This window comes from Caloenas nicobarica, chromosome 3, assembly GCF_036013445.1.
Source record: "Caloenas nicobarica isolate bCalNic1 chromosome 3, bCalNic1.hap1, whole genome shotgun sequence".
Taxonomy (NCBI): Eukaryota; Metazoa; Chordata; class Aves; order Columbiformes; family Columbidae; genus Caloenas; species Caloenas nicobarica.
Window position 1 is genome coordinate 44403327 of NC_088247.1, and position 20617 is coordinate 44423943.

The following is a 20617-nucleotide window of genomic DNA, read 5'->3' on the forward strand; positions in this document are numbered from 1 at the left end:
TACTTGTGACGATTCAACTTAGGTCATGTTTCACCCCAGCAGAAGTTTCAGTGGTTTGGTTGGTTGGTTGGTTTTGGTTTTGTTGTTTTGGTTTTGTTTGCTTGTTTTTTCCCCACAATGTAACAGGAAAGAGCAAAAGAAATACAGCATAAGCAGGTGGAACAAGGCTGAGTAACTAGAAACATAAAATATAAATGAAGGTGCTTAAAAATCCAGTATTTCTGGTGGATTTCCCAATGGTGCACTTTGAAAAGCTAAAAAGTATATAGAGGGGACTGGAGGTGATATTTACAGGATAATTAGATAACTATGTGCAGAAGATACATGATAAAGACAAGTACACGTACATATATGTAAATACATCTCAAAGGAAAAAGGTGGTTTGGCCTCCCTCTCAGCATTAGCTATATAAGAATTACAGAAAGAAAACCCCAACATCTGATAACTTACAGACCTAAGTCTGGCTGTATGAACCTCACTTAAAGTCACTTGTGTCAGAACAGAAGTACATGTTATTGAAGAGTAATTGTACTGAAGGATTTGAGAAAAGCTTCTCGGGTTTATTATGTGCTAACTCTCCTTTGTTATCAACAACTATTTGTGCAAGCATCTTTTTATAAAATCCTACTCATCCCCTCTGAATGTAATGAGCCAGTCGAGGTGGCAAGAGATGCACTACTTGATGCTACTCTTTCCTTTTTGTTTTTAAGCTAATCAGATCATTTCAGTAAGTGACATTTTCCCCATAAAGGAAATCAATATTACAGTATCTGTTGCCTAGGCTGAGATTTCATTTCCTTGAAATTAAGCTAAAAAACACATATAAGCATTATGTTTCTGATGATGATGGTTGGAACAGTACTGTCAGTTCAGTTTGTGCCTCAGTCACTCTAATCCATTCTGGTTTGTGTCTCTATAACATCACACATCTTTATTCAGAAGTGTGAAAGCTGATGGTTTCTTTCTAACTTGTTCTAACTAAATAATCGTGCATTTGTTTTCATTTGTTTTGTCCTCTCAACTCCATCAAATAAAATTTTACCACTATTACTTTCAAGTCTTTCAATTTGCTCTACCTACCCACCATACTCTCAGTCTTATTACTTAGGGTTCTACTCAAGATATTTGAAACACAATCAGAAAAAGAGAAAATATACCTATTAAACTGAAATGAAAAATTCTTAAATATGTGGCAGCTAGAGTTGGAGCCATGTGTTCCGTTTATGAGCTGATTAACTTAAATTCTGCTAACAGCACAAGCTGAATTAGTTTTAGTCTGTCAATCAAAAACTAAATTTCCAATCGAACTAAGTTTTTACATTTTCTTTGCCATAATGTATGTTCTGTTTTAAAAGCCTAATTACAAATGAGTGAAATTTATTATTTATTTCTCTCCGCAACAAACACTTCAAGCAGAAAACATATTTTACGTTTCTATCTGCCTATGTAGCAGGCCAATTTTTCACAATACCGATCACGTGGAATTAGGTAACACCAAGACTGTTCTCTTCGCAGAGTACTGCCACTCCAAAAGAAGTTGCTGCTGCTTTTGTTTACTAAAGGTCAAGCACAAACCATACCACATACTACACAACAATACTATCAAAAAGCAAGAATATCCACATAACAGCAAAATTATTTTTTAAAAAAAGACAGAAAACCAAACTGTGCATATACATAACAGATTAACTGGAGTTTCAAACATATTTCAGGGCAAGACTGAAGTCAAGATAGAACTAAAATTGTACCAGTATGCAAGGTATGAAGGCAGAAAGCAGCTTGGGAAAAAAAAAACAAAACAAACCCACTTAACAAAACAGTCTATTATTAGACTACTAGAGAATGAAAACATACCTATTTGTTTTGCAGCTTGTAATAAAGTTTTTAAATCACCATTTACAGTTTGATGTTCTTTTTTGTCCAAATTGTCATCAACAAACTTTATTATCTTCTTCCAAGTAAGATCAGAGTTCAGCAACTGTTCATGCAGTTTTGATCTTTTAGTCTGAAAATGCAAAATATTGGGGTTTTTTAAAATTTATTATTTCAAATTAGTATATGGAGGTTCCTTTAAAATTAAACATCAGATAAAAACAAAAACAAAACCACACAACTCTTTCCAGTCGCGCTCAGTGAGTAAGTAGTAACAATTGCAAGCAGTTTCCCTGTCACCTGTTCTTTACACTCTTGTGCATAAGCAAGGAGGAAGACACACACACACACACACACACACACACTACTTTACTCTTTCCAAGGGAGAATTCTCTGTAAAGCCAAACTCTTGCAACTTCAAGAGATTTATAGCTCCCAGGATTCAAAATTCATTTCATGTTACAGGTTCCCACAATGCATTTTTTGCTGTAATGTACTACTTCTTAGGAAAAAAAAAAAAAAGTACCTAAATTCAGTATCACTAAATTTATTTTAAACAACTCCCAGTGAATTTAGTCCAAAGTGAATTTAATATTTGAAAAGAAACGTTTCGCTCCCCAGCTCTGGCTAAGCTCTCAGCTAAAAACATACCAGGCCTGTCCAACCTAAATAAGTTTCTGAAACACAAAGCAGCAGGGCTGTAATAACACAGCCAAGTGAACCTGTCCACACAGCACGTCATGACTGTAAGGGCCTAGCAGAAATCACAAAGTTACAGCAAAGTTGACTCTGAGTCATGAAGGAATGCACAGGAAACTACACACATTCTGCCCAGTCTTGCTTGCCTGCTCTTATAAAGTAGCAACATTAAGTAAGCAAACAATTACTGTTATATACACACTAATACTTTACAATTATGCTTTGGAAAAGAAAAAAAAAATCTTTACCGTTAAATCAGCTAATCCTTCGCTGTAATCCTCATGTTTAGTGACATTTGAAAAGGAGCGTAAAGCGCCTGTAAGACGAGGCAAGGCCATCTGTTACTCATTCAGTGATCCATAGGATAAGAAATTAAATCCCAATTCAAGCACCTAGATGAGAACAAAACAAATAACATGACTTCATTAATGCTATAAATACAAACTCGCATCACAAACTTGAAAGACCTTTTTGAGCAAGGAGAGCTTGGCTGGCACTTCAATTAAACAAGTTAAAAAAAATAACTCTCTCAAAACATTGATAATCAAGACTCAACAGAAGGGAGGTGAGGGGCACAGAGTGTAGGCAAGACATGGTGACGTGCAGAGGTCACTCAGGAGGTGGTTCTTCTCTCTCCTCCCTAAAGGAAAGTTACCAGCAATGAGGCAAAGTGGCAATTATTCCTTTAACACCGCTAGCACAGGAGTATTACAGTGAAATCTATGTAGCTGAACTTTAGCTCCCAACAGCAATAAGTGATTACAACCCACGGGAAGATTTCCTCTGAACCAGCCCACACTGGGACCCTTCAGGTCATTAACAGCCTCTGGCGCTGATGCAGAGACATCTTTCTTGACAACCACTTAGCCACTTCTAACCAGCAAAACAGACAAAGAAAATTACAACAGGAAAAAAGAAGCTCATAATATATGTAACACTGAAGTATTGTAAGAGATAAAAGGGAAAAAAAGGGCTACCAGAAAGCTGAAAAAAAGTATGCTTTGGGATCGCAGGGCTCTCTCCAGGAGTACAGCCTAATTCTGCGCAGTCTTATTTCCTCTGTGAAACAAGCTCGTATCTATACAGCAAAACACAGCTGTTCTCCAGCTGAATTTGTACTCATTCCAAGCCTTTTACTGAAACTATTCTCAAAGTTGTTTAATTTCAAAAGGCGCCCACAGCTGAATTGTTTAATGAACTCTAATGCACAGCTACAATTTCTGATGGTAGCAGATAGATACAGATTTAGATTATTTTTTAAACAATTAATGATACTATTACAAACCTAATGATCTGCATCATTCTTAGCATGCCTGAAGATCATCGGCCATTCGGAATTTAAATAACCTAAAATAGAGTTAATAAAATGTCTTTTGTTCCCCCCCAACAGTCATATACCGTACAGAACTCTGTGCTTTAATCCAATTATCCTTAACGTTTTTCTTCATTTAATGACTGCATTTGTATTTTAGCTATCAATTTTGCAATACAGCACAAAGGCAAATCCAGATGCAGCGCTCCAGTGACAGACAGAGAAATGTCACTGACTTGTCAGGTCTGCTTCTTTCCCCACCTTGCATTAAGATGCTTTTTGAGCAAAGCTATCACAACAGCTGGTATTTTGGGGACAAATGTTATAACGATGAAGCTACAAAATGTGGAAATAGAAAATCTTCACCTGTGAAGGGACTGAAGGACACGTTCAAATTCAAGCCTAGAAGCAGAGCCAAGCACCACTGCTGCTTTTGAGCTGTTCAGTGGATATATGACACGTAGGTCATCCCAGCGTAGCTCCTTGTGAAAACACTGTGATCACTACAGCTACCATTATAGAAATAACGTGTCCAAAATTTGAGGGAATCTAATCCAACATTGTTTTTTTGAACCCAGCAAAAAAGGTAAATCACTCTCATAATGCTCCAGTGACAGCACTGCCATTAGCTATTAAAGATCACTCCATTTTGCATTTTTACACTCAAATACCAGTTTCTACAGAATTATGGTCCTTTACAATAACATAGAACAACATAACTGTAACGTTATTAATTGTCCTTTCTGAAACAACATGCGCAGCAATTTGTGAAAGTTCGAACCCACTTTTAAAAAGTTCACTTTTCATACACACTTTTAAGAGATTTTTAAAGCATCTCCAGCAGGTGCAGTTGTTAGGAAATTGAGATTTAAATGAGTGTTTCTTTGTCTTTATTCACCAACTTATTAATACTTTCTGAAACTAAAAACCTGGAACCCCAGAGGACAAGTAAGGGCACAGGCCAAAAGCCAAATCGAACCCCAAGGCCCTAGAGTTAATCACATATTAATAAACGCTGCTCCACGGGTATCCACGTGCTTTCAGAGCTTGCCAGTCCCAGAGGGGTCTGGTTTGGCAGAGCAGCCGCGCAAGGCTTCTGCACCTCATTTACTGGCAAACTCCACACACGTCCTTCATTTCTGGCCCATGACACTTGTCCTCAGCAGGGCAGCACAAGAAAAAACTAGCCATCGATTAGAAGGCAGGTGACAGGTACAATTACTCCACTGCTAACATGAAAACCAAGGCAAAGAATTGTGGAGTTGTCATATGCAGGGACAGGAGTTGGATTCAATGGTGCTTGTGGGTCCCTTCCAACTCAAGTCATTCTATTATTCTATGAACACTATTATTCTGCAACGTATTACAGCTGGCTGGAAATGCTGGGTCAAAAATGCTGTGGCCCTACGAAATGAAGCGTAAATTTACATTTGTTTTAAAAGAACATGTTACCTGCTTTCTCATAAAGCCTGCTGATGTAGATACCTGCCTGCATCATGCTGCCTTGAGAGTGGATCAGCTACTGCTTGTCTTCCTGCAGCAACCATAAGGGTAACTAATTTCTTCTGGTTTAACAGAAATACACCTATTTGCCTGCAGCTTGATCTGAAGCATCTGCACTACCAAAAAATCCTGCTAATGTCTGCTGGTATTGGAACAAGGACCTGAAGGGCAGCAGCAATTAAATCCTATTTACTATGTCCCATATATAGAGATGCAAGACAAACACCATCCTTCTGCCTATTCTCCCTCAAGAAAAAGGTACCATTAGGTTATTTCATGTTTGTAGAGGGACAAGTGGTATGGGAATTTAACCTTGAGATCAGTACAACTTTGCATAGTAAAAATATCTTTGTTTTGTTTTTCCTTTCTTCTTCTCCAATCACTAAGCATAATTTCAGTGCATTCTGATTTTTTGATTTTTTTTTTTTTTTTTTTTTTTTTTTTTTTTTAGGAAAATGAATTGAAGCTTGAAGGCTATGAGGGTGATGAGACACTGGCACAGGTTGCCCAGAGAAGTTCTTGGTGTCCCATCACTGGGAGTGTTCAAGGTCATATTGGACAGGACTTTGAGTCATCTCATCTAGTGAAAGATGTCCCTGCAGGAGGGTTAGACTGGATGATCTTTCATGGTCTCTTCTGACTCAAACCCTTCTATGATTCTTAACACCATCTGAGATTTCCTGCCTCTCTTATAAAAAACCCCGTAACTTTCCACTAAACTTCTGTTTGTAGAAGAAGGAAGAGCAATATATACCTTTCTACAGCTTTGTGAATATAAGATCCGATATATTTTAAAGCTTATTTTACTTGTTTTAAAAAGATGTGTGATTTTTAATGTTGAAACTTTTTATGAGGAGAAGTAAAACATAAAAGCAGATTATACTCAGAATTCACATATGAAACCATTCAAACTTTACAGTTTTAAAGTAAACCTAACAGTAAACATGGATAATAATCTTAGCAGGGTTTTTAAACTGGAAAATGTGAAAAATTGCTACGAATATTACAAAGATAATTAATAGTACTGGAGAAGTTTTCCACTTTCTATTTTTACCAACTATTTAAGTTTTCTTCCCACTCTTGACCTTCCTATTTTCTCTCTATATATCTTTCTCTTCTCCGCTGAAACGTTACAGAGGTCATCATCAAATAGTTTTTTGTTGCTGATGATTTGTTTTAAACTTATTTTAACACCTGTACTTTTTAACAAAACAAGCCAGCTTCCTGGTAGAGCTAAGAGAAGAGGATTGCTCAAGTGCAGGAATAACAGAGCATTAAGAGAATGACAAGTAAAAATCAGCAGCTGCACTATCCTAAAGTTCCAGATTCTGTAGCCTCTAGTATTTGGTGTGTTACAGGTCCCTTAAAACCCCACAGCAATCATTTTGTTTAAACTATTTGAGGAAAATTAAGCCATGTTACCAAGTTTTGCCTATAATTCTTTAAACTAATTTCTTGCCGTCTATGTAAACTTCTCTTTTATAAAACTTGAAGACGTTACTATTGATTACTAATCTAATCAAAGAACATTACAAAGAAAAAGAGGCTTTAAACATCAGCAATTAATAGCAGGTTGCTATTGACCACATAGTATTTGGATCGAATGGCATTTTTACCTGCACTTGTCAAAGTGGAATAATTTCAAATGACAAGGAAACTAAAAAGGCAAACAATATCCAAGTCATAGGGTTGTTTTGTTTTGTTTTTAAAAAGGGTCAGTGCAGTAACTTATTTTATACTTTAAAGGTATTTTAAAAACAGTAAAATAAATATTAGCACAGGATTATCTAAATCAAATACAAAAGCTGCAAGACCATGAGGACACATTGAGACATTTTAAATATACCCACACACAGAATATTTTACTTCTTTACACAATTGTGCAAGAAGAATAAAAATAAATTAGTCCTGAAGCACTACATTTTAGTGACATGAACACGTTTTCAACTTGCTACAATGAAACTCAGCAGCTTCATAACAAAAAAGTTCATATTTTATTTATAAACAAGTCTCAATATTTTTTAAAAAACCCACATTCTATTTGGTATGTATTTCTCACTGCTGTTTTAAAGAAATAAATAAAAGCATTAGATGAAAAAGTGATTCTACAACAATGGGGATATGTATCAGATTCACTTAAATTTCTTATCCAAGCATGTTTGGTGCAAACAGTGCAAATAAAGCACAGAACCACAGAATCACAGAATGTTAGGGATTGGAAGGGACCTCGAAAGATCATCTAGTCCAATCCCCCTGCCAGAGCAGGAACACCTAGGTGAGGTTACACAGGAAGGCGTCCAGGCGGGTTTTGAATGTCTCCAGAGAAGGAGAATCCACAACCTCCCTGGGCAGCCTGTACCAGTGTTCTGTCACCCTCACTGAGAAGAAGTTTCTTCTCAAATTTAAGTGGAACCTCTTGTGTTCCAGCTTGAACCCATTACCCCTTGTCTTACTGTTGGCTGTCACTGAGAAGAGCCTGGCTCCATCCTCGTGACACCCACCCTTTATATATTTATAAACATTAATGAGGTCACCCCTCAGTCTCCTCTTCTCCAAGCTAAAGAGCCCCAGCTCCCTCAGCCTTTCCTCGTAAGGGAGATGCTCCACTCCCTTCATCATCTTTGTGGCCCTGCACTGGACTCTCTCCAGCAGTTCCCTGTCCTTCTTGAACTGAGGGGCCCAGAACTGGACACAATATTCCAGATGAGGTCTCACCAGGGCAGAGTAGAGGGGCAGGAGAGCCTCTCCTAAAAGCATCTAGCATCAAAGCTGACAGCCAGGGATAATAGTGGTTTAATAATGTCTGGGACATTAACTATAACCAGTAGGCCAAAGCAAGACACTACAATATTAATGTTTTCCAACTTCATATTTCGCACCTTTATAAGCAGTGCTATATGATGCAGCAACAAACGTGCACTTTTAGACATCTGATTTTCTGCAAAAGGCTCAGACATCACACTGGAATTCTCTCAAGTTGTCTAGGTTGAATATTGCTGATCTCCAGTCAACACCAGGTCAATCTTTGAAAGGGAGATGTCAAGATTATGGAATATGCGCTCAGGAATAGTGGTTGCCCGATACACAGTATTCATCTCAGTGAATACCAGAATTCAAACAAATGCTTCAGCGTAATGAGGCGGCATAACAGTGCCTGTGTGTGCCATCAGTCATATAAAAGACAACTTCAGAATCCATGCATTCAGTAGAGTATTAACCCTTTCCAGATTCTCTCTCTCACAATTTTGGCCGTGCATGTGGGATTAAACACCAGCTGTGTACATGTCAGCTGGAGAGGCGTTTCCTGTGATTATGCCCAGTGCTGTTCTGGTGTGATGCCAAGCACGTGGCTTGGCCCAATAATGTGTTCATTTTAAAGATGTTTTAAGATCCTTACCAAGGATAGCTGTTGTTTCTATAAATAAATAAATAAATAATTTTGAAGCAACTCTTTTTTTTTTTTTTTCAGTATAGCTCACCTTTCATTTCCAAGAACGTAAGATGTAGTTCTGAGATGCAGATTGAGAAATGTCTGCAGTTTTACACCCCATCACCTTACTTTTTCATTCCCTGCACCAAGAGACAAACTGAATCCCAAGCAAGAGACTTAAGGACTTGCCTCACACACGGACACATACTATAAGCGAAACTCCCAACTTCAACATACATAATATGTATGTTCATTTAAACACTAGGCATGAGCCACAAATACAAGATGGGGCATGGGTTTGTCTGTGTCATGGTTTAATCCCAGCCAGCAACTAAGACCCACAGAGCTGCTCGCTCACTCCTCCCCTGTGGGATGGAGGAGAGAATCAGAAGAGTAAAAGTGAGAAAACTCTTATGTTGAGATAAAGACAGTTTAATAAGTAAAGCAAAAGCTGTGCATGCAAGCAAAGCAAAACAAGGGATTCATTCACTACTTCCCATGGGCAGGCAGGTGCTCAGCCATCTCCAGGAAAGCTGGGCTCCATCACATGTAATGGTGACTTGGGAAGACAAATGCCATAACTTCAAACTTCCCCCCTTCCTTCTCATTCCCTCAAAATATATACTGAGCATGATGTAATATAGTATTGAATATCCCTTTGCCCAGTTTGGGTCAGCTGTCCTGGCTGTGCCTCCTCCCAGCTTATTGTGCACCTGAAGCCTCCTGGATAAAAAGTCCTTGACTTGGTATAAACGCTGCTTAGCAACAAAAAACCCCAGTGCATTACCACCACTCTTCTCACACTAAATCCAAAACACAGCACTATACCAGCTACTAGGAAGAAAATTAACACTATTCCAGATGAAACAAGGACAGTTTGGTTTTGCTTTAGCTTAATAGGGGACTCTCTGTGCCTCTCTCTTTCACACCATGCCATCAATAGACGTTGAAAACAATTCCAGGGGGTTTATCTTACTCCATTCCAGAAAGGTTTGTCACTAAAGAAAAAGCAGGAGTTCCAGTGTTTCACCACCCTCATTATAAAAATTTTCTTCCTCATGTCTAGCCTGAATCTCCCCTAATACATAACTGCATAACTGCTGTGATAAGACGATGCTAGAGCACCTGTTCAGATGGCAGTAAGAAAGTCTCTGTAACACATTCCTGTACTAAAGACCTGCCTAAGTTTGAACCTACAAGTACACACAAGGATACAGCGTCCAACTCTTAACTACTGCCACAGAGATGGCATTGCCAGGCTCTTTGCAACGCAGCTTCAGCAGGTAAAAAGAATTGTTTATAACAGTTGCTAAAGATTCACAATAAAATTTTAATGGAATAAACCACTTGAGGTTACTGCACAGAGTACAACTGGACGACTACCTGCAAACGAAAATTTGTACAAGTAATAATCAGCAAGCATAACAGGCTTACTGTAGCAGAAAACCAATACTAAAAGCTTTTATCTTTCTTCTGAGCTCTAACGGGAAGGCAAGAATAGAAAGGACCTGTATTCTCTCATGTGCCTACTCTGCTTTAAAAATAACATTCTGCACAGATCAAGTCAAACCTTTAAACATTATATGACCTGTGATATCAAGTAATCTTGCCACCATTGGGGCTTAATTGTATTTCCACAGTTGATTACCATATCAAAGACCACAAAAGGTCTGAAGGTGGCCACAAGCAAAACTTACCAAAGCAAGCTTTCCCATTCTAGCATCACTTCTAAACCATGCAGGGAAGTTGTTTCTTGGTCATTCACCTCCCTTGCCTTCTCCCAAGAGAAGAGTTTACAGGTACATTAGCCCTTTCAGAACATCAGAAGGTGGTCACCCCTACCACTTCACTTCAAAACATTAGTGAAATTGATCTGGAAGGGTGAACTGACCTTACAGTACATAAAGGGAGAGAATGGATGCATCTACATGTCAAAATCCTGCAGCAACTACAAAGAAAAGCACGAAACAGAAAATAATCATATTGAAAAATGTTTTTCAAAGATACAGCGAATGGTATTATACAAGAAGCATTTAAGCGTAACAAAATTGTGCAAGAGGTAAAAACCATTGCATTAAAGCTCTTCTAGAAAGATTTATTAAATACTATCTATACAAACCTACACAAGCACCTTAATTCAACCAAGGTAGATTAACATGAGAAATTATCAAGAACAGCATCAGCTTCAGTGTGCAGTCAGGTACGTCTCTCATAGATAACATACATCCATGTGTGGACAGAGACAAGTATGAGATACTGTGAAAACCCAAACATTTTTTGGAATTAGCTAGTAACATCCCACAAGCAGAAGCAAGAATGACTCAGATTAATACCACTGAAGTTTATAAACTGGACCTCTACTTTGGCAGGGCAAGAATAGTACTCATTTTTATTCACTTTTTAAAATAATAAAGCTATAATAAGAAACTCACTTTTGGATAATGCAAAATGTCTTTAACTAAAATACAAGTGCATATAATAAAAGCTTATTGTTGTGATATTCAAAGCTGAGGAAGCAAGTAAACTTAAATGAATAATTAGCTTTCAAAAAACAAGACAAATTACACTTGGCTCATGAGTTTGGTGTACAACTAAGATCAGGTTCTGCTTTTTATTTTCTTCTCAGAAATAAGTTTCTTATGCTTGGTACACAGAAAGTCCAAAGGACTCTTCAATGGAAATGCGACTACCACAAGGAAAGCAATTTTAGAATTAGAACTCAAAAAAAAAAAAAAGGTAGTGCTGCATTCCTGTAATATTACAATGCGTGCAAACTAGAACCAAAACTAACAGCAGCTGCCCACCCTTCCTGGGCTGACTGCCTACAGGCTGGCAAGACGCACAAGAGGATTTTTGAGAAAGACATCTGTATGGTTTCCTACAGCGAGAAGACCCCCAATCATCTTCTCATAAAGCTTGTAAACATCAGAAATGCATGCTTATTCCATGAGAAAATGGGAAGGAGAACAAAAATTGAGGCATAATGCTACTATTCTTGGCTGATGTAATGAAAATAGGCCTGTTATGTCTCTAGTAACACACGGATTTTAAAGCAGGATTTTTTTTCCAGTTGTGCGTTTTTTTAAAATGGCTTCATTTCTTGATAGGTAGTCATATTCTGTTAGAATGTATGTAAAATTTCTTAAAACACTAGAAAAATTGTACTGTAAGCTAAGAAATATGCACATATTAGTCAAGATTCTCCTATTTAACAATTAAAAGCCTTTTAACAAGTACCATGAGTGTTTAGCACAGCAGATATAAACTTATCAGATTATAGAATCAACTTTTAAAGACTCCCTATAAACAAAAATGCCACACTAACAAGAAAATAATACAACCAAGCTTTTTATTTATATTCATGCTTCAGAGACCACACAGCTCCATATCACAGGATGTTGTGCTCAGCAATAAAAACTCAGGGGAAGGAGAAGCAAGGGGGGGAACTCTTCCCAAGCAACTGTTACACGTCTCTTATTTTCTCCCCATCTTGCAGCAGAAGGGAGTGAGAGGCTGGGTGGGTGTCTGGCTGCTGGTCGGGGTCAACTCACCACAAATAATAAATTTATTGAAAGAAATGGAAGAGAGGACTTTCAAAGATCCTCTTCACTCTTCCTTAATCTTCCAAGGAGTGGATAAACTCTTCTCCCTTAGAGCAGCAGCTAAGAATAATTCCTTTACAGTTCTTGAACAAACTAATCAGAAAACAGCTTCCAAACACAGACTCACTAAGCAACTCAGTTCAGTAGTCTTCACCAGTGTGCTGGTTTGACTGAAAATGGGTTAATTTTCTTCATGCAGTTAGAAACCTTTCTTTTCCATAGCTACCATGCTCATTATTTGGACTTAGTTTGAGAACAAGAGATAACACAGAGCTAATGTTTTTAATTGCTCTGGCCTGAGAGCCAAGGACATTCTGAGTGCTCTGCCCACAGGTGTGAGGCAACTGGGAAGGGGGGCATGGATGGGGCAGAGCTTGACTGACATCCAGACTCATCAGTTAGAGTATTCCATCCCATTAGCATCATGCTAATTATTTAAGGAGAGTTGAGACCTTCCAGTTTGGGGGCTCTCTGTCGCACAGCCGGGGGAGTTTGGTTCAGGACATTTATTTCGGCCTTTTGCCGTTTTACAGAGGCCGTTGAGCCTTTCTGCCTTTTTCCTCTCTTTCCTCTCTCTGGGATTAACTCTGTGACCAGCTGCTGTTTTCCTGGGACTGGCTGCTCAGCGTGTTTGTCAGGAATTGCCTTGAGTATCTTTTATTTCTATTTTATATATATATTTACTAGTAGTGTATTATTAAACTGTGTTTATCTCAATCCAAGTTTCTCCCTTCCCTTTTGATTCTCTCCCGTGTTGCGGGGCATGAGGGAGGAGGTGAGTGAGCAGCTATCGTGGTTGTATTGCTAGCTCAGGTTAAACCACGACAACCAGTTTCAAAGTAAGGTGCGATTGATATAGCTATAAGTGTTCCTATCTATGTTTTAAGAAATATGTGGATGCATGCAAATAAGCCACTATTGTACAAGCTCATCTATTTATTTTCACAACTTCCTCAGAATCCAACCTACAACTGGAAACCTGAAGTTTATTCTACAAATCACCTGATAAATGCTTAAATCACTAGCCCATCATGCCATGACCACCTGTTCTTACTGTATGACCAGCTTATGATTATCACTCAAGTCTGTAGTATCAGATTCAGTTTACTTTTCAGGCCAGGCAAACTTCCAACATGCCTTTGGGCAAGTAAGAGTAACAGATTGCTCAGAGTAAATACATGCCACAGAATAAATGATGGGAAAAATCTAGGGAGGTGTGTAATCTGTATCCCTAAACTATGATCCTAAACTCAGCATATAACTAAAGAGGAGAGCTAGCAACTTTTCCCTCCCTAAAATATCAGTTTGATAAAACATTCTCCATCTTCCTGTTACAGATATTTTTCTTTAGCATGAACAAGATTTAACAAGCCAGAAAAAGAACATGAGTTTTAATTCACATCTCAGAGAAATGCACTCAGAGGCTGGCCTCCAAACTCTAGTCCACAATGTTAATGTACTGAATCAAGCAAAGAAAACATCAACTGCCCTTTCAGCAAGGACAAACTGCTCCAGCAGAGCCACTCTAGCCTAATTAATCTTTCTTGGTTTCTCCCTAGCCTAATGGATCTTCAATAAACTATACAAAGTTGTGTACAACTTCAAGAGAAATATTCTATACCAAGTGACTAGAACAACCTCAGGGAACAGACGGCATAGGGATATTTAACGCAACTGGTTAATTCAGTGAGCACTGTTACCACAGAACCAGAGATTATTACCTCTTCTTCTTTCAATCATGTTTTCAGGTGTCTGCAGAAAGAGTTGTGGTAGGTTGACCGAGGACAGCAGCCAATCAACCACACAGCCACTTGCTTACCTCCACATCAGCAGGACAGATGAGAAAACAGAAAGAACAAAAGTAAGAAAACTTATGGGTCACAAAATCACAGAATGGTTGGGGTTGGAAGGGACCTCTGGAGATCACCTAGTCCAACCCACCAGCTAAAGCAGGTTCACCTGGAGCAGATCGCACAGGAATGTGTCCAGGCAGGTCTTGAATGTCCCCAGAGAGGGAGACTCCAGAACCAATCTGGGCAGCCTGTTCCAGTGCTCTGGCACCCTCGCAGTAAAAAAGTTTCTCCTCATATCCAGATGGAACCTCCTATGTTTCAGTCTGTGCCCACTGCCCCTCATTCTATCATTGAGCACCACTGAAAGGAATCTGGTCCCATCCTCTTGACATCCACCCTTGAGATATTTATAAACATTAATGAGATCACCTCTCAGCCTTCTCTCGAGATACTCTTGAGATACTGTTTCACAAAGAAAGGGAATAAAAAAATAAATTAAAAAAATTTAAAAGGAACACACAAGCAAAGGAAATGTGATTGCTCACCACATGGGCTGACCAATGCCCCATTAATCTCCAAACAGCAGCAAAAAAAAAAAAAAAAAAAAAAATCAAACCAAAACCAAACCAAAAACCACCACCCACACAAGAAACAAAAAAAACCCCAACAACAATCACCAAAACACACACACTTTTTTCATCCCCTACCTCAGTTCTTATTTCTGAGCATGACAACACAGACTATGGAATAGCGCTTTGGCCAATTTGGGTCAGATTTCCCAGCTGTGTCCCCACCCAACCTCTTGCCCACCCCCAGTCTACTTGCTGAGCAGGCTGGGTGGGAAAAAGAAAGTCTTGACTATGCAAGCACTACTCAGTGACAGCCAAAACACTGGTGTGTTATCAACACTGTTTTAGCCACAAATCTAAAGCATGACTATGATGAAAGTTAATGCCTAAACCCAGTACAAGAACATATTCGCGTTGCTTTGTGCAAACAGAAGCAATCAAATTCCTCAGAGAGGCGAACATAAAGAATGCCCTGACTGTAGATCCTCATAGGGATTGCACTTGAAATAAACTTGAAATTGGCTTCTCTCTGATTCAATGGAACTAGTGATCTCACCTCTTCCAAAGGCCACTCTAGCTTTTAGAGAAAACTGAGCAGGTCTAACACTTAAACTAATTTATACAATCATAAAGGCCCTGGTTGAGACTTGGTCAGTGTTCCCATATAAACAGGAAGAGAGTTCCTCCAAATATCTAGACACCTAATTCCAGGATGATGCAAGTTTACCCTGTCACAGGCAGAAGCAAGTCAGATCCAAAGGAAATTATTTTACTATGGTACCTGCTGAAAAGCAGTGTGTGTTTACCTAGACTCAGCATCTCACTGATATAATAAATGTGATCTTCAGATGAAAGCCAGCTTGCACCTGAACTGACAGTTGGTTTGGTTTTCTTCCTCCTAAAAATTTGTCTCTGCAACCTACCATGTGGACATACGTAACCCTTGCTGCATCTCCTCTGGAACTTCTAGTATTTTTTCTAGTCATTGACTAGATTCAAGTCAAGCCTACCCTCAAGAAAATAACTAAGCTTGACTATTAGGTCTCTTTGCAAAAGTGAAGACTGCTGGTTCCACTTCTATGGTACTATTCCCCAGCCAAGTCTTCGAAAAACCTGAAAACTGAAAAGAGTCTACACAAATGTTAGTATATTAGAAATAACAAAATCTAAATTCAGAACTCATAAAAAGTTTTACATAAAGGTGTTATTTGAATACCAACAGAATACACTCCCCTGAAAGGTAAGCCTTAGGACACTAGAGATATTCATGCATTTTACAAGCAAAGCTGTCACTTTACCATTAGCAATCAAAGTGAAGCAAATAGTACTTGAAAGGGAAAAAACACTCTACATGATCACATGCTGGTTTTTCGTTCTTCGTTTCTCTAGTTCTCTACATTTATTAATACCAGTAGTAAGTACTGAAAGTATTCAGGCCTGTTCAACACCTGTGCCGTTTTCCACTTGACAAAACTCCCGTTACCCTTGTTTCAACAAACACACTGAGGCCAAGACCAGATACCGAACGAGAGGAGAACGCGACCCGGCCTTTATTACTGATCTGGTACCGCCCGCCGAGCTGCGCACTGGGGCTCGACCACACGCAGGCCTCGGCCCCGGGCCCCTGCCCGCCGGGGGGTGGCCAGGCCTGGAACCGGCCAGCGGCCTCGCTGCCCCGAAACCGCCGGCGGCCCCGCTCCGCCCTCCCTCCCCCAGAGGCCGGGGCAGAGACCCGCGCAGCGGAGGCAGGAAGCGCACCGCCACGGGGCTGGGGCAGGCCGAGCGGCCCCGCTCCCCGCCGAGGAAGCCAGAACGTGACTCCGGAGCACCGGCCGTTAACACCGCGGCGGGAAGCAACATTCGCCCCGTCTGCCGGAGCGCGGCGATGCTCCGGCCTCCGCCAAGGCCACCGCCCGGCCCCAGCGAGCTCCGGCCGCCCGCCCGCCCCGCGCAGCCGCCGGACCCCCGCCCGCCCGAGCGCGCAGCACACCTGCCTTCCGGCCTGCCGGTTCCGCTGCCGTGAAGAGCCGGCGTGGCGCGACACTGCCGTAAAGCGAGCAGGCGGGGCGAAGCGCGGTGCAGCGCCGGTTGTGCGCCGCGGCGTCTACTGGTGTGCTGCCCTGCGCCCGGCCCGCTCCGCTCCTCTCCTCTGCCTCGCTGGGCGCTGCACCGTCCGTGCTCAGGACGTGCCTCTGTCCCCCACACACCTCCCTGCCTCTCCGGTGCCGTGCACGGGCTTACCGCGGCTGCAGGCCGTGCCTCCACCTCTCCCGCCCACTGCCCTTTCCGTGCAGACCAGCGCGTCCCGCCGAGGGCCCGCGGCTGCTGTGCGGCACCTGCGCCCGCCCGCACCGGTTGTTCCCTGCGCGACCAAGTACCGGGCGGGCAGCTCTCGGCGGCGTGTGTGACCCCGCATCTGTGCCTCGGGCTTCCCCGGCCGTGGCTTTCGGTGGCTTTGCATCCAATGTGCTCTTCACCGGCTCGTCCATTACTGCGTGCTTGCCGCTTGCCAAACCTCGTCTGTACACCTGCGTGTGCCCTCCCTGCCTGCTCTTCTACACGCCTCGTGTGTTCCTGAGCAGTGGGGTTTCTAAAGACCAAGCTGTGGAGGGAGAAAGAAGAATGAGCAATGTCAGATAATTTTAGAACAAAACCAAGTTGCAAGGAAAACATTTCTCACTGCAGAGTGCTTGGGTGTCTGTAGGCAAATACATCTGGACTCTTAAGAGGCCTCTGATTCAACAGCTGTTAGTATTCAGATGACTTATATCTGACTTCTGTCTTCTGAAGTGTGTTTTCTATGTTCTGTCTTGCAAAGCATGTGACACCACTCTTTTCTGAGACCACTGAACTGCTTTCATCTGTGCAATTCTGGCAAGTATTCTGCTTATATAAAAGCAATCAAGCACTCATGCATGTATACACTTGTGCATATATTTGTACAGTTGGAGATGTTCAAAAACACTTTCCCAAGAAGACAGTAATATACTCCATCCTTGCTGAAAAAAAAAAAAGGAAACATACACAGTTTAGGCGAATCGTAAGGCATGTGTGTCTTGGGTTTGGTAGATAGTTACGTGGAACTGGTTATGATGTTTCTAGAGCACTCATCCTTACAGTGTTCGACTAATCTAAACACTGGAAATCCTGAATTTTAGTCAATTCTATTTAGTCATCATGTTGTAAAACATCTTCGTAGCCAAATGAAGCAGGACTAACAAAGAACAAGTGTTATAGTTAAGGTCCTGCAACTTGGTGCTAGGTAGCTCAGGATTTCAGGTTTTGTAGCGTAATTTTACAATCATATTCTCAAAGCAAATGTGTATGTTTTGTAAATACAGTATTTTGTATTTCTAATGCGTGCATCTGTAAGCCAAAGTTGAATATAATTTTAAAAAGACAGCATCTTAATATGATTAACAAAGAGAGCATTTCTCTCGTGTATCCTAATACTCTGTTTTCACCTCTGTTTTTATATTCTTTCTGAATGCAGAGTTTTAATGGAGAGTAAGGACAAGTCATCAGCATATTGCTTTCTTTAAGGTAGGGGGAAATTCTCTTACAGACTTATGGGTCAGAGCCATCACTTAACAAATTCTAGAGATCTACCCTTCCTTCCTGACTCCCTGAAACACATACTTCGCATAAAAGAAAGTTTCCAGCCTAACCAAACCAAGACTTTTTCTTATCGAGGACAGACTGAGGCAAGCTTTCCCAAGTGTGTATACTTCCATTTGTAGGCGAAAACCCACTTTGAATGTTTTCTAGTAGATAAACAGCACACAGAGATACTTAATAATGAAGGGTGCCTTTTCTTAACAGACATTTGGGATGAATTCTACAAAGCTCGTCTTTGCAAGGAGTACCTTGGCTTTGTGAGCTCATGTGACCCACGGATCTCATAAAATCACAGGCTGTCTAGCTTTGTGTTGTACTCAAAATCTTGTTTATGGGCAAAAGAGAACTCACCATATATATCGGACCAAGAATTGACTTTCAGCCCAATTAATGTTTTAACAGTCTTAACACTGCAAGTTATCAACTAGAGAAAAGTCACTCCCTTTTATAATGCAGCTAAAACCTTCCTAGTATCTACCATTTTCTTTTGTGTTATGGTCACCTTTCAAGATCCTAAGGTCAACACATCTGTCCCTCTCAAGGTGGGGCTTACAAGATGTCGTCAGCATCGTGAGGTCTTTCCTCACAATAATATTCCTGGTGGGGGTTTTGTTCTCTTTGCCAGGAAGTGTATGATGCTACTTTCTTCCTCCCCTGTCTTGTAACCTGATTGTGTTTATATGTTTTCATAACACAATCTGCTTCCTTCTCGTTGGCTCCCAGCTCAAGTCTGAGAGTTGCCCTACAGCCTTCCCAGCCTCAGCTGGCAGAAATGGCAATCATTTTGTACAACCTGACTGCCTCAGTTTGTCAGACTGCTACCATATGTGGTATTGACTGAGCATTAGATAAAACACATCATGCCATAGTCCCTTGACCACTAGACAACTGTTAAAGCAAGCTAAAACTAACTCAGGCTGAGGCAAGCCCAGACAAATTCTGAGACTCTGCATTGTCAGGTCAATACAAAGCCTGAAGTCTTCTACCAACGGAAAAAGAATCCATTTGCTAGGTTACATTTGTTTCCTCATCTTGGAAAATGTTGAAACTTAATGTTTTTGAGGCTCTTTGTTTTTTCTTGATATTCATTTCCTAGCAGGCATTGGGAATATACCACAGCCTTACTATGACCTGTCTTTCAAAGACTTTAAATGCATAAAAGCTTGTACATACTAACCTACTACTGTTCCAAATTTAAACCATTTATGAAGCAAGTTTTTAAAATAAGGGGCCTATGTCCTTGGTTGTATTAATACTGAATGTATGTATAAGGTGATGGTTTACAATAGAGATATTATCTGCTGGATTTTTAGTGGATGAGAAGTGCAAGACATTGGATGGAATTAATTTTATCAAATGCAGCTAATTTAACATAGACTTACAAAGTACCTTAGGAAAAAAGCTTTGATTTTCTTCAGTATATACTATTTATTTGGAACATATATGATGTATAAAAGTGATTAAAAGGTTATTCACAGAGAGGGCTTGGTCTTAAAAATTTTATATTCTTGCTATACAGAAATCTATTCTCTGCTTGACTTCTGCATTTGCTTAAGAATCAGTGGAAGCACACAGGTTCTGTCCACCTCACCCTAAAATCAGATGAATCATATTAAGAATGCCAGGGCGTCTCAATTATCAGAAAGGAAGCATAAAATGATGAGCTCACATGTAGATATGTATATATTAATGTAATCTCTAAAGTTAGCCAAAGGGAGATATGTAAGGTGAGTAAAATTTCATCCTATTTATGGACTAAGATGGACAGAAATGTAAATTATGACATGAACTTATGAGCAATTTGCTCCTCAGGAAAAAAAAAATCTCTTTCTTCTTATTCCTTCTTACATTGTTTGATGTCCACACCTTAAATGATCCTTTGTTTATTCTCTTTTTTATAGTACTAGATCTTTGGCAGCATTTCAATATTATTTAGTTCTAAATCTGCATTTCACTATGTCTTGTCCTTGTTTGACTGTTACGCCTCTTGCAGGTCCAATAAAACTGTAAAAAGTCTCTCTGTCTTTTGCATCAAATCCTTCCAGCAGAGCCATGTGAGAACTTCTAACTCAAATTTTAGAAAAAGGTTTCAGTGAAGTAGGTCCAAAATTGTAGAATCTGGGAAGCGAGAAATGTATCTGATTTAAAGTTTGCAAAATACCATGTGAGTTTACGTGAGTGAATTCACTACTGTATTTCTCACTTTATGTGTTTCTTAA

The 20617-nt window shown here is 40.1% G+C and overlaps 1 protein-coding gene across 2 annotated transcripts in view; it reads right to left on the reverse strand.

Annotated features, from left to right (window-relative positions):
- The window catches only part of ASCC3 (activating signal cointegrator 1 complex subunit 3), a 267227-nt gene extending 250426 nt beyond the window's left edge, over positions 1–16801 (reverse strand). For both annotated transcript variants that reach the window (XM_065631955.1, XM_065631954.1), the window contains exons 1-3: positions 16771–16801; positions 2820–2963; positions 1855–2005 (exon numbers count right to left, since the gene is read on the reverse strand). In XM_065631955.1, the coding sequence (XP_065488027.1) occupies positions 1855–2005; positions 2820–2909 (241 nt within the window). In that variant the 5' untranslated portion in view covers positions 2910–2963; positions 16771–16801. The remainder of the gene's footprint in view (positions 1–1854; positions 2006–2819; positions 2964–16770) is intronic.
- Positions 16802–20617: the final 3816 nt, after the last annotated feature.